General features: G+C 39.4%; 1 protein-coding gene across 1 annotated transcript in view; it reads left to right on the top strand.

Moving 5' to 3' along the window:
* LOC137981679 (uncharacterized) overlaps positions 1-8,776 on the top strand; it is an 11,030-nt gene extending 2,254 nt beyond the window's left edge. Inside the window, exons 2-8 of the mRNA XM_068828750.1 lie at positions 1-131; positions 2,739-2,994; positions 4,673-4,900; positions 5,223-5,477; positions 5,977-6,162; positions 7,251-7,505; positions 8,588-8,776. The exon at positions 1-131 is cut by the window's left edge and continues 38 nt beyond it. Coding sequence (XP_068684851.1) covers positions 1-131; positions 2,739-2,994; positions 4,673-4,900; positions 5,223-5,477; positions 5,977-6,162; positions 7,251-7,505; positions 8,588-8,776 — 1,500 coding nt within the window. The remainder of the gene's footprint in view (positions 132-2,738; positions 2,995-4,672; positions 4,901-5,222; positions 5,478-5,976; positions 6,163-7,250; positions 7,506-8,587) is intronic.
* The last annotated feature ends 3,724 nt before the right edge of the window (positions 8,777-12,500 follow it).

The raw sequence follows: 12,500 nt of genomic DNA, 5'->3' as shown, positions 1-12,500 counted from the left end.
GATGCTTTTTTGTCGAAGGTGAAACCGCGTCAATTGGATGAATGGAAACTGAAGTACGGAAAAACAATGAACGATTCTCTAAGGCACTGGGTCACTGAATATGTGGGTGAAGCGATACATCGTGCGTTAAGGTAATAGAATCAGCAATTTAAAAACTTTAATAATGATGTTTTTCCTTCCCCCACTTCCCCTTCGCTTCCCTTCCATGCTTTCCCCTCGCTTCCCCTTCCTTCTCCTCTCTTCCATTTCCTTTCCTTTGTTTTTCTTAATTTTTACCTCTTACTATTTGCACCATACTGTCAAAGTATCGATAATACTAAACAAGGATTTATATCACAAAAGGATATTGTGAACTGGAGATTGTAGCCCTACAAGTTCAATAATTTCAGCTGACGAACTCAATGCGTATGTTCGTTATATAAGACGTAAATTCAAAAAAAAAAGCTAAATAGCTAAACGTTAATGTGAACTTGTTACACTTAGTTGACAGGTTAGTTCACGGGCGGTTTTTTTTTTAATGCTGGCAGCAGTTTCACTAGCATATAGCAACCTTTGTGGCTTCCTTAATGGTTTTGATAAAAGAATCCTCCTTACAAGAAGGGGTTCCTCTCCACTAACTAAAACATTCAACATTCACTAATTAGCAGGTAGTTTGGGGGAAGGGGGGGGGGGGGGGGGTGGAATATTGTGTGTGTGGATGGTGAGTTGAGGGGAAATCATAGACAAAAATTATGGTAGTATGATTACAATGAGGGAAAGGAAATTGCAACGCCATTACCCTTCCTCAAGTTGGGGTTAACAAATAACTGTGTGCGAAAATAAAAGCTTTTAATATTCCACTATTACGCCATTTTACCATATTTGGTCTAGACAACGCGCAAAATATGACACGGTAATACACTGCAGTGTCCCGGTTTGAGCGGTTTAGAACAGAACAAATACGAACGGATCGGAACGGGAGTTTCTCATGAAAGAAAGTGTTTTCAACTTGATTCAAAGACTGAGAATTTAGAGAATTTGGTTTGTGATCGTTTGTCACTCGTCATTTCGTTTATCTAGTCAAATAAGGACATTTGGCTAGCTTTTGTGCTGTTGACATCGTTCCAACGAGCCCTGAAAGTCAGATGATGCTATTTTACAAATACTCTTACCAAATAAAGTTGAAGCAAAATAACACATTTTTGTCGTGGAATAACAAGTCTCTCATTCGATGGTTTAAATAATACACACTTACATTTTGCTCATTGCTCTTATTTTTCCTAGCCCCTGCGGGGCTCGTAAAAAATACTACGCAACTCGCAAAATGTCCGCGCGTATTATATGTTAAACCATCGAATAAGATGTATTGAACATGTCGAAAGCTCTCGGGCAAACAAAACTAACAAGTTTCCCGAAGGACCAGACACTAAGTGCTTTGTTATATATTTAGACTTTTCCTTTAACAATCGCAGCAAAATGTCGGGAGCGGGCAACAACTGCGGAATTGTATCGTGGTCGGGATAAATCTGAATTTGATCAGGGGCACGAGACCAAGAATCAACCAATCACAGTGCTCGTTTTGTTGAGTGAAAGTCGAGGTGTATAACAAGGTCGCTTATTTACGTTCTTTATTAGCCAGAGTCACGCTTGTCTGCGGGCACGACAATATCATGCGCCTGAAGTGGTAAATTTGGGAGATGTTTTACTTTGGTAACACTCATGGCCATACCTCAAAATGAAATTAGACGCTTCGTAACAATTACACAACGCATTATCCCATCTCAATATGACAAGCCGTACCGCTGTAAAAATGAATGAAACCCTGCAGGTAAGCCGCGCTGATCTACGGTATTTTAATTTTAGGTCTAAAAACCACTTTGAAAACGGTTACCTTTAAGTTTTTTTGCTGGGTACCACTATGTCGATACTCCTAAAACTTTGACTTTCAAGGAGCTTGTCTCGTTAGTCTAGAGGATATCAAAAACTGATTTGTGAAGACACCGATCTAAGTTCGACTCTCTGTCTCGCCCCTTCTTAACCTTCTCTGCATGTTTAAAATATTTGTTTCTTTGAGTCAGATTTGAAGTTTAAAGTAGATTGTCGTGTAAATTGAATAAAAAGGGAAATGCCAGTTTGAGGAATGGCCGTGAGTGTTGACCGATTTACTTTGCCACTTGATAAAGATTCTAAGGATAAAGATTCTAAGGCAGTTGCTTGGCAACGAGCAAGAGGACAACTGAGTCCCATGCAGGATTCGAACCAAAGACCTCCGTAACACTGACAGGATGCAGGAGTCCATTACCGAAAAGTAAGAACCTGGTAATACGTTTGTCCCCATCAGCGTCAGAAAAGTGTCTAGTTTTTAAACCAACTTTCGCGGGAAAGTAAGCAATAGACCAAATGTTGCACCGAATTCAAATCTCCCAGGGCTAAGATTCGGCTTTGCGTACTGTATTTGCATTACAATGTAGCATTCCCATTTTAATGATATCAAAATATCTGCAGCAAAACGTTTTATTCCCAAAGAGCTTAAATTGTGTACAACATTGAGTCAGCCAGTTTGGTCTATAACTTATTTTCCAGCAAAACTTGGTTTAAAAATAAACACTTTTCTGTCGCTGATGGCGACTAGGCCACTTTGGGTAAATCTTACCCTTGGGTGATGGACTTTTGCCGGATGCCCAACTCATTGAACTATAAGAAGGGGTTAACAACTCTTGAGGAAGATACTTATCTTGGTTCTTTAATTTCTTCCACAGTTATGTTGAAAACGAGCATTTACAGTACTGTATTCCAAGCAATGTGTCCAGTGGTTTAGCAAGTTTACCCCTCGACTATGTTTACATACATGGCAAGAAAACAGACAAGAAGACGACAAAGTGTCTCCCCACGGGTGAAAAGATTGATGGAAAGACAACGTATCTGAAGCTTCTTCGGTATTTTACCAGCACTGAAAAGTCCCCGGATGAAATCTATGATCTTGGTTGGTCAGTCATTAATCGAACGTATCCGTTGGTAAGCTTTAAAAACGAAGGACAGAGTTTCATTGAGCTTTAGACGGATTATTAAGCTCTATTCAAGCAACTTTTTACCCGTAGTCGATTTTGTATAGGAAATCGTATGAACTTGAATGGCTTTCGTGATTTTCGTGCTGTTTTAAAGGTTTTCAAAATTCTAATCCTACAACTTCCAAAACGTCACGAGTGACCATAAACTAAGGGAAATGCACGAGCAAGGTCATACTATTTTTATTTGTTTATTATATACTCAAAAGAATTCCTCCATCGCTGCGTTTCCATAGCAACTTCCGCACTGCACGTTTTAACCTATTTATTCATTCATCATGGACCAATAAGCAACGCTATGTTTTGATGAGTACATAAAAGATATGATTATATCCTCGCAGAAGACAATGATGACGAGAGTAAAACTTCCATATATTTATGCCATTACGTTTAGTTAAACAGACGGAGGGATAATCGTCAAAACGTCATTTACCTTTATCAGCTCCTTCGGTAAAATCAAATTTTCGTGTCCTGTTTCCCTTCCGACATAGCACTACAGTTTCTGATTAAGCCGCGAAACCAGACCTTTCAAGCCGATCGTTCATTTCCAGCTTTGATAATCAATTTCTGGGATTGAAAATGGTCTCTTGTGCGAACTAAAAAGAGCTCGGTCCTTAAAAATGCGGTGACATTGACTTACTATGGTAATTGCTCCTGGATTCGTGTTGATAATATTGGTTACGATGATTGGTAGGTATTGGTGATAACGATGTTTCATGCTAGAAGTAAAAGTAAAAGTAATAATGATGATGATGATGATGATGATGATGATGATGATGATGATGATGATGAAGATGATGATAATGACGATGACGACAGCGGCGAGGTTAAAGTATGTAGCCAGTAAAATCCGTTTTCAGGTTGAATCCGTTTTAATCTAGTTTAAATTGGTGATCCTCATTTTACTTAGGTTGAATACTCATTCAGATGAATTGAGGAAGCTTAGGGTCAGGTTAGGATTAGTTTTGGTTATTATGCATAGATATTAATTGCCCAATCATAGAAAGGTAAATAATGAAAAGAACGGTTTTGGGTTGAGCATGTTCGTCATTGTTGGGAAGTGGTGAAGACACAGTGTTACTGATCTGAAGGGTGCGAGTTCCAGTACCGATAAGTGCATAGTACAGTTCTTTGTTCTATTACTATGTTGTAATGTTGAGACTGAATTAATAATTGTATGAATCACAAACCGTACATCTGTTGAGATGCGTAGGACAGAGCTTGAGCAGGGAAGGTATAAGTATCTCTTTTAGAGGGTGTTTAAGCTCGGTTGCGTGCATAATTTAACCACGGTAAAATGCGGATCACGAATTTAACCTAGGCTAAAACGGATTCAACTTGAAAACGGATTTTACCTGCAACATATATTTCCAGATTGAAATACGTGAGCATTCCAGGTAAAGTATGTCAAAATGGGTTTTCCACAATTGTTCAGAACTTTTTAACCATGTTGGGGACGTGTTTATGAGCTATATTTTTTAAAGTCATTTGTGCTCGTTGCTGATGTTACAGTTGCAAACAAATGTGTTTTATGAGCAACAAAAAAAGGTCCTGTTCATACGTTTTACATTCACTATTAATATTTATTGGCAGTCTTCTGGTTAACATCGACTACTTAAAATTCTCAGGTTCTAAATCTAACGCGAGATGTGACCCTTGAAAAAGACCCACAAGTGGCCAAGGAGAAATTCATCGAGATTTTGAACAGATCTGAAATGTTTTACAGCGAGATAGAAATTCCACAGAACGAATCAAACGAAACAGCTCACAAGTTATGTAGCTCAATAAGTGGAGCGAAAAGGCACTGTCCTGTACGTTGGAAGGCAATGCAAAACTGGTTTGCTCATGCTAGAGAGGTGAGGGTTTCTTTTTAACTAAGCTCATACCAAGCCTACGTCGGCTAAGAGACTGAGGCCACTGAAGAGATACAATTATGGCTTTGCAATTTAATTTGCACAATCTTACTATACACACGGTTTATTGAGTATGTTTATCCCCTATAGATCTTCATACTTGGCCACTGATTTCCTGACACCGAGTAAACCTCGTACTTTTTCTGTGAAAAAAAATGAAATCAAGTACAATTTGAGTGAACTTAATTAACCAAATTGCACGACCACCTAGACGAATCCTAAGCTGTTTTAGACACTGATCGTTTCTAAACTGTTAAATTTGCAGATCATGGCGACACTCGACCCTAAGACAATAGACATGTTTCATTTTACTGGACCCTACCAGTCCACTCCAAACTGCCCCGTTCATCTTGTTCCAAACTTCAACCCTTCTTCAGCGGCTCCTGCTTTTGAGGAAAGTGACTCGAGTTGTTCCAGGCCACCTCTGTACACCATTCCTTTCTTTTTGAAAAGGCCTGGGCCTAGAAATGAAGAGTGGACCATAAACGCTCACGAGACGAGGCCTGGACATTACACGCAGGTTAGAAATAATTAAGCCTCAACAAAGAAGGCTGGGCTTTAGCTTGATTTTTGCGTTTATCTCCTTAATGTTTAGTAATTGCCTTCATCATTTGACTCCTGGCTCAATTTTGAATGGGAAAAATCACGCAAGTGATTTATTTGGGACTACTTCAGCATTGTGTTAGTTACGGAGAGATGGTATTGACAATTCCACGCCTAAGAGGCTATCCATTGACTAGTTCAACCATCTGGTGCTAGAAAGAGCAAAATCACTTCTAGTGCCGCTTTTAGGAGGGAAAAGGGTTTAAGGGACCTATTTATGACCATGATTAGCGGCAAATAATCTTGTTTAGATGCGTAAGGGAATGAACTAAGGCTAAATGTGCGACACCAGCGCACTTCTGTAGCTAACGCTTTTGAGCCCTGCTTTTTTTTTCTTACCTCTCATTTTCGCATAACCGAACTCACTGATGGAGGATCCGCATGAATTTTCGCTTCTGATGTCGTGTTGATTTTAGAGTCAAGGCTACGTGGAACATTTTCGAGATAGCTGTCAGGACCCTATCTCGTGGATTCAAAGGAGCACGTTTTATTTAGAGTTTGCCGAGGGATGGGCGCTTTATGCAGAAAATCCGCTCATAGCAATGTACACGGACGCATACAGAGATGACCCGCTGACCAAATATGGCATGCTTAAATGGCAGGTACTTCAATTATGTGAATCTGTTGTATGCCTGCGTGTGCTTGTTCAGTTCCTTTTCGCTAAGAATGCTTTTTATTAAATAACTTTAATCATTTCAAAATTTTATTGTCTCTCAAATTTAAAGCATTTCAGTGTCGATAATCAGCAAAGAAGCATCCAAACAAAATATTTCCACTTTTTTTAGCTCATTATGCTTGGCACTTCTTTATCATGAGTGATGTGAACGGAAGTCTTTATTCTACGAGAGTTGTATTTAATATCCAAACGCTGATAAACTTGAGGCCCTCGATCTATCAGACTAAAACACAACACCGGAAACTCTATGCCTGATCTTTTCGAATAGTGTGTGAGATCCCCAACGTCCTAAAAGGAGTGTCAGAAGGCTTATGAGTTATATTCCTTATCCGAAACGACTCGAGAGTCCAACGGCCCATTTAAACTGTTTCAACGTTTGTTTAAGGTAAATTCAACAAAGTTGAACGGATGTTGGAAACAGAAACAAAACTGAGTTGTGCGGAGGCCGTTGAAATTGTTTCAACTTCGCGCCAACAATAGGCCAGCGTAGTATTATCACAGTTAGGCTGGATCTAGGAAGGTAATGCTAGGGAAATGATTTGCAAGTGAAAAGATTCTCCCACATTAGGAACCATTTCATGCTCGATCTAACAAGAAACTGGCCTATTGAGCAGACTTTGTTTGTGAGGAACTAGGAACAAGAAACCAGACTCTCCCGTCCACATTTACAACCAGATGTGTCAACAGGCCATTTCCGAGTTCATGTTTGCCTCTTCTTCAAAGCGAGTCTAAGTGCGAAGTTTTTGTGATGGTAATTAATTCTACTTTACATATGAATGAAAACTAATTTTCATAACAAAAACTTCGCACTTAGACTCGCTTTGAAGAGGAAGCAGACATGAACTCGGAAATGGCCTACTAAGCCGACGGCCCGAGCCGGGCGGGGGTGAGTGGTGATAATAAGAAAACGATGGGCTTAAGCTAGTGCAGACAAAAGTTGTATACATATTTCTATTTTTTTTCCTTGAGAAAGAAAACTGTTGAAATTTGTTTTCTCTTAAACCTTTTCCGCAGATTTGGCGCGCTTTGCGGCTAGTGGTGGACACGGGCTTGCATTTTAAGGGTAAATCACGTGACTGGGCGGTGAAGGTGTTCGCTGATTACGCGTGGGACACGAGTGATAAAGTCGAAAAGGAAGTGACACGTTACCAGAGCATTCCCGGACAGGCTGTCACTTACACTTTGGGACAGCTGTCGATCATGGAGCTCAAAGAAGAAGCTGAGAAAGCTTTAGGGAAGAAGTTTAATTTGAAGGATTTTCATTTCCAGGTAGGTTATATGTCTCATTCATGCATTAACAGTGAGCGTAATAGAGAATAGACTATATAATAGACAGACCACAACACCGGGAACTCCATGCCCCGCTCTTTGCAAATAGTGTGTGGGTTCTTTTATGGCCCAAAGGGTTATAAACAATGAAGGGTTGTGAAATACGGCCTACGGTGTATCGTCCGAGAAGACTAGAGTCTAACCATTTGCAAATGGCATTACCGAGTGTTGGTCTAGTCGGAGGCCTCCTGCACGTAGTAGCTGCACCAACCGGTCGATGGAAAAAAATGTTTCAGTCCCTGTTTTCTTTTGCCATTAGTCAGTAACTGAGCAAAGTAAGTAGGCTGAAAGTCAAAATGTGTGTTTCAGTTGATCTTGAGGTGGATCCGTGCAATTTCTCTATTTTCATATCACCACCTAACTTCGTGTGTGAAATTCTTGGTGGCCACGTGGAATAGGAGAGGCACTCGGCAAACAAGAGACGAAAGATTGCCAGGAGATACCCAAAGCTCTCGTCTGAACACTGGTAGTGCATCTACTGAAAGAACTTTCCTTTGTTGAGATTAAGTTTCCACCAACAGCTGATACGTCCAGAAATACAAGTAATTGAACGCTGAATTCAATAAGCGTCACGAAATGTCCTCTTCTATGTATACAGTCAATAAACGTTACAAATTGGTCCCCTATACTTAAAAGTAACGATATGGTTTTTGTTGTCAAGAAAGATTTTGTGACTTCAATAAGTTGCTGTTTAAAAAGACTTAAATAGACTGGTTATTAAACAACAACATGAAAACTGATACTTTCACTGCCCGCTTCTTATTTGAAAAGTTCCTGAATTGAAAAAGCGTTCTTTTTGAAGATTTACGGGAAACTGTAAAACTTGAATACACGAGAAAATCTCGGGACTTTATAGAAACCAAAGCCCCAGGGACTCGAACGAAATTCTTGCCTCTGGACGGGTCATTTCACCCTTGCAAATCATTCCATTGAGTTAGCAGTAAGGCTTTCTTTGTCCAGCGATCCTAGTAGATCCGGGTTCACTTTTATATATCCAAGCTATTTCTATTCTTCTATCTTAGGTTCTAAGACGAGGTCCGTCGCCATTAAAGTATCTCAAGGAGAGCATTCGCAAGTACATATTTTGTGCGAAGAATGCACACGATCACGATTGTGAAGAAATACTCCAGCCCCCAAAGAGAAGAGAAATGATATTGAATCGGCAGACGTCCATGGATGACCTCCAACTTCACTCCTTTCAAATTTTTTAAAATTTTCAGATATTCATATGAGCGGCAACTACCACTGTAAAAAGTCGGTGGATTTCTTTTCCTCTTCGCATTTTAAACTGTTGATAACATACTCGCTAGCCAAACCTCAATTCATAGAGGCAAGTCATAATTTAGAGGCAATGGCTGTTTGTTTTAGTTTAGTATTTCATGCGCATGCTCTTCTATTGCCAACTTCAAAGTAACGGCGATTAGCAATGGAGGACCCAAGGTGTGAACAATGATCACACCCTTTAAGTTGGATGCCGTTTCTCTGTACGTTGCTAATTTATGAAGCTTCGTTCTTTTGAGCTCAGTATGTGCTTCTAACATCGGTCACATCACACACCTCTCATATTTTTACTGTCACTGAGCTGCATTGTCACGTTAATAAGGACTTTAAGATTTACGTCGGCGAGGTCGTCACAAACATGAACCTCAAAATACAACTTTGCTCTATTGTAAGTCTTCCGCGATTATTCCATCTCGTTCGCATCCTACAATGAGGGCAAAGTATCCTAAAAAATAGATTGGTACGAGTAGAAAGTTTAGAGAACAAAGAGAGAATGGAGACTCACTTTTAAACCTTTTATACATTCGGGTTGTCGTCAAATCGTCATATTTGGTGATTTAAATTTGTTTTTGTGCAGAGTGCCGCACGATTATTTATTCTTTCTTAACCTACGATATCGTTGTTTTGTGGCGTTCTCGTTGATGAACACGTCGTAGATCTTAAAAGTAGGGAGCATAAGCGAGGAACACCACAAACGCTACGAGAGTGTTATCTAAGAATACTATCTCCCGTTCGTGTAATAATTTCGTGATTATTCCATTGGCATGGAAAGCCTGTATCAGTATTCCAAGAGAAAAACGTATCTAAACGGCGAGGAGGTTGGAAAGAAAATTTGGAATTTATGGCCATGTGCTCGCGTCCTTTTTGGTTACGTGACGTCGTTGTCAAGAAGAGAACGGCTCGGAATTTATCAAAATGTAAAACGCACGTGCGGGGCACGCAGGGCCATTTGTTTTTATTTAGTAAGCCAATGTCAATGCTTTTACCAGTGCAGCAGCACCATTGTCACTCATTCCATCTGAGTCCAAATGCAACTTTAATTTGTGAGGGATGAATTGGTTTCCACAGCGTCTGCCATTGCAGAACTACCTAAGTCACTGAGCTAATTTCATTGCAAGCCAAATTCAATTCCTTAAGCCTTGAATTTGTCTTCATCGCTTCAGCCAGCGCAACTCCACCCACTTGGCTAATTTGATTATTATCTAAATGCAATTATTTTAGGAAAGATTGTATTTTCATTGCCTTAGCTATGGCAACAGCTCCCACATCGCCGATTCCATTCCGACTCAAATCCAATTCTATAAGGGTTGTATTCGCTTTCATGGTCTCGGCTAATGCAACAGCACCACAAGCACGTAAGTAGTGGATAAACTTGACGCTCTGAAGTCGAAGAAGTGAGCCCAGACAATGAGCTAATTCTCGGTCGAAGGTACTCTGATCTTTCTTGCATTCATTTATACCGTGATTCAAAGCAACGCTTAAGGGGCCACTTCTCTCCTCCTGGTTGACCACATGTGCTATGCTCACCATCAGTGCAGATACTTTTCGTTTCCAACACAATGCCAGCATACCGCAGAGGCACCCAACGTTAATTTTCGGAAAATATCTGTTCGGAAGACGATTGGAGATCTAGAATTTTCGGAACATTTGTTGTAAAATATCTTGGTTGCCTGCCTCTCCTAGGATTTTCGAACATCTGAAAAATGGTATAATTGCCCATGTTTAACGGATTTTTACCCTAAAAAGGTCACCTAGAATTTTTGGGAGTCTTTTCTATTGCTGAAATTTTCGAAAAGGTAAGTTTTGATCCCTATGATTTTCGGATCACTAGACTTAAAATATGCCTATATTTACCGTTTAATTAAAAAGTTTAGCGATAAAAAGTTTTGATTTAAAAACATCTTTAAAAAGTTTGACGACGTTTCGACGTTCACATAACGTCATTCTCAAGTCAAAATGAATAAGAATTAAACAAGTATATATAAGATAAGTAAACAATAGGAACTAATGTACAATAGAAAATATGTATGAGAATAAGAATAAAATACAATAGAAAACAATAAAAATTAAGTAAAAAGTTTTGCATTAATGGAATTTGGTAAACCAAAATTGAGTTGTTTACATATTTAAATGTGATCTGTGTGATGCAGATTATGTTGGAATGACAACCCGACACCTTCACCAACGCATCGTTGAACATAAGCAGTCATCAATTGGAAACCACTTCAGGGAACATCATGGTAGTCTCCTGGGATTAAAAAGCAGCCAATTTCACGTGCTTAAGAAGTGCAGCAGCAAATTTAACTGTCTTGTTTTCGAAATGCTGTTCATCAGGAAACTTAAACCTTCTCTCAATGTACAAAGTGACTCCATTAATGCAAAACTTTTTACTTAATTTTTATTGTTTTCTATTGTATTTTATTCTTATTCTCATACATATTTTCTATTGTACATTAGTTCCTATTGTTTACTTATCTTATATATACTTGTTTAATTCTTATTCATTTTGACTTGAGAATGACGTTATGTGAACGTCGAAACGTCGTCAAACTTTTTTAAAATGTTTTTAAATCAAATTTTTTTATCGCTAAACTTTTTAATCAAATGCTTCAATAAGTCACTACTTATACGTATTTACCGTTTAAGCACAAAATACGTTTAACAATACTATGTTTAAGTGGTTTTGAGCTATATTCGCGTTGGGTGCCCCTGATACCGCACAAAAATATAAGCACTTGTTTAAGCTTTCCAAAATATCTGGTGTCAGCAAATAGGCCATTAGGACTAATCTGCGCATCTACAAGTTGGCAACACAGGAAAAAGGCTGCGAACAGCTCCTGAAAACTCTTGTGGAGAAACCCGTAGTAGAGACTCGGTCTTCGTTTGCTGCGTCCAGTCTGAATAGACAGAAATCCCAATTTAGGTAGTAAGTCGCTGGTACAATTCCGAAAGGCGCTATCCTCGAAATAAGTGTCATCATTGAGCAAGCCGTTCAATGCAATTCGGCCAATTTGTTTTAATTCGGCAAGGTAGCATTTGAGATTAAGTCTTGGTCCGTTTTTTGGTAATTGTTTCTTTTGTCTGTACCTTCTAAGGACGCACCGTACTATTTCAAGGAAAAGGTTGGTTCTACTTTCCGGGAAAATGCCTTGAAAATCTTCACAGAGAAGGCAGAAAAGCGCCGTGTTTAAAGGATTCGCAATCAGGTCTTGTAATGCTTTGTCGGGGTGTATTTTTTCGAAGAGCTTTTCGGCCAAATACCACAAGGTTGCAAAATATCTCTTAATAAAGTCTTTCTTGTCCTCTTCGGTAAATCCTTCGATTTCTAAAATGGAGTTGCAGCATTCTCGAGCCCTTATCCCAGCTTAGTGCCGTGCAGTAACCTCTAGATGACATTTTGGAAGCATTCTCCCTTGAATGATCTTCTTATACATCGGTAATTCACTCATGGGCAACTCGTCCAGTCCATCAAGTACTAGTAGGACATTTCCCTGATGTTTCCGAATGAACGAGAAGAATTCCTTTCTTTCCTCTTCTTTAACATTTCCATGCAGGCAAAAGCTGGTCATCAATAGCCTCCAAAAGATCAGAGTTGATATCTCTACACTTCAGCAACAGCAACACTTGGACATCGGGAAAGTGTTGTTTACCTCT

This window comes from Montipora foliosa, chromosome 13, assembly GCF_036669935.1.
Source record: "Montipora foliosa isolate CH-2021 chromosome 13, ASM3666993v2, whole genome shotgun sequence".
Taxonomy (NCBI): domain Eukaryota; kingdom Metazoa; phylum Cnidaria; class Anthozoa; order Scleractinia; family Acroporidae; genus Montipora; species Montipora foliosa.
This window is presented reverse-complemented; position numbering and strand designations above follow the sequence as displayed.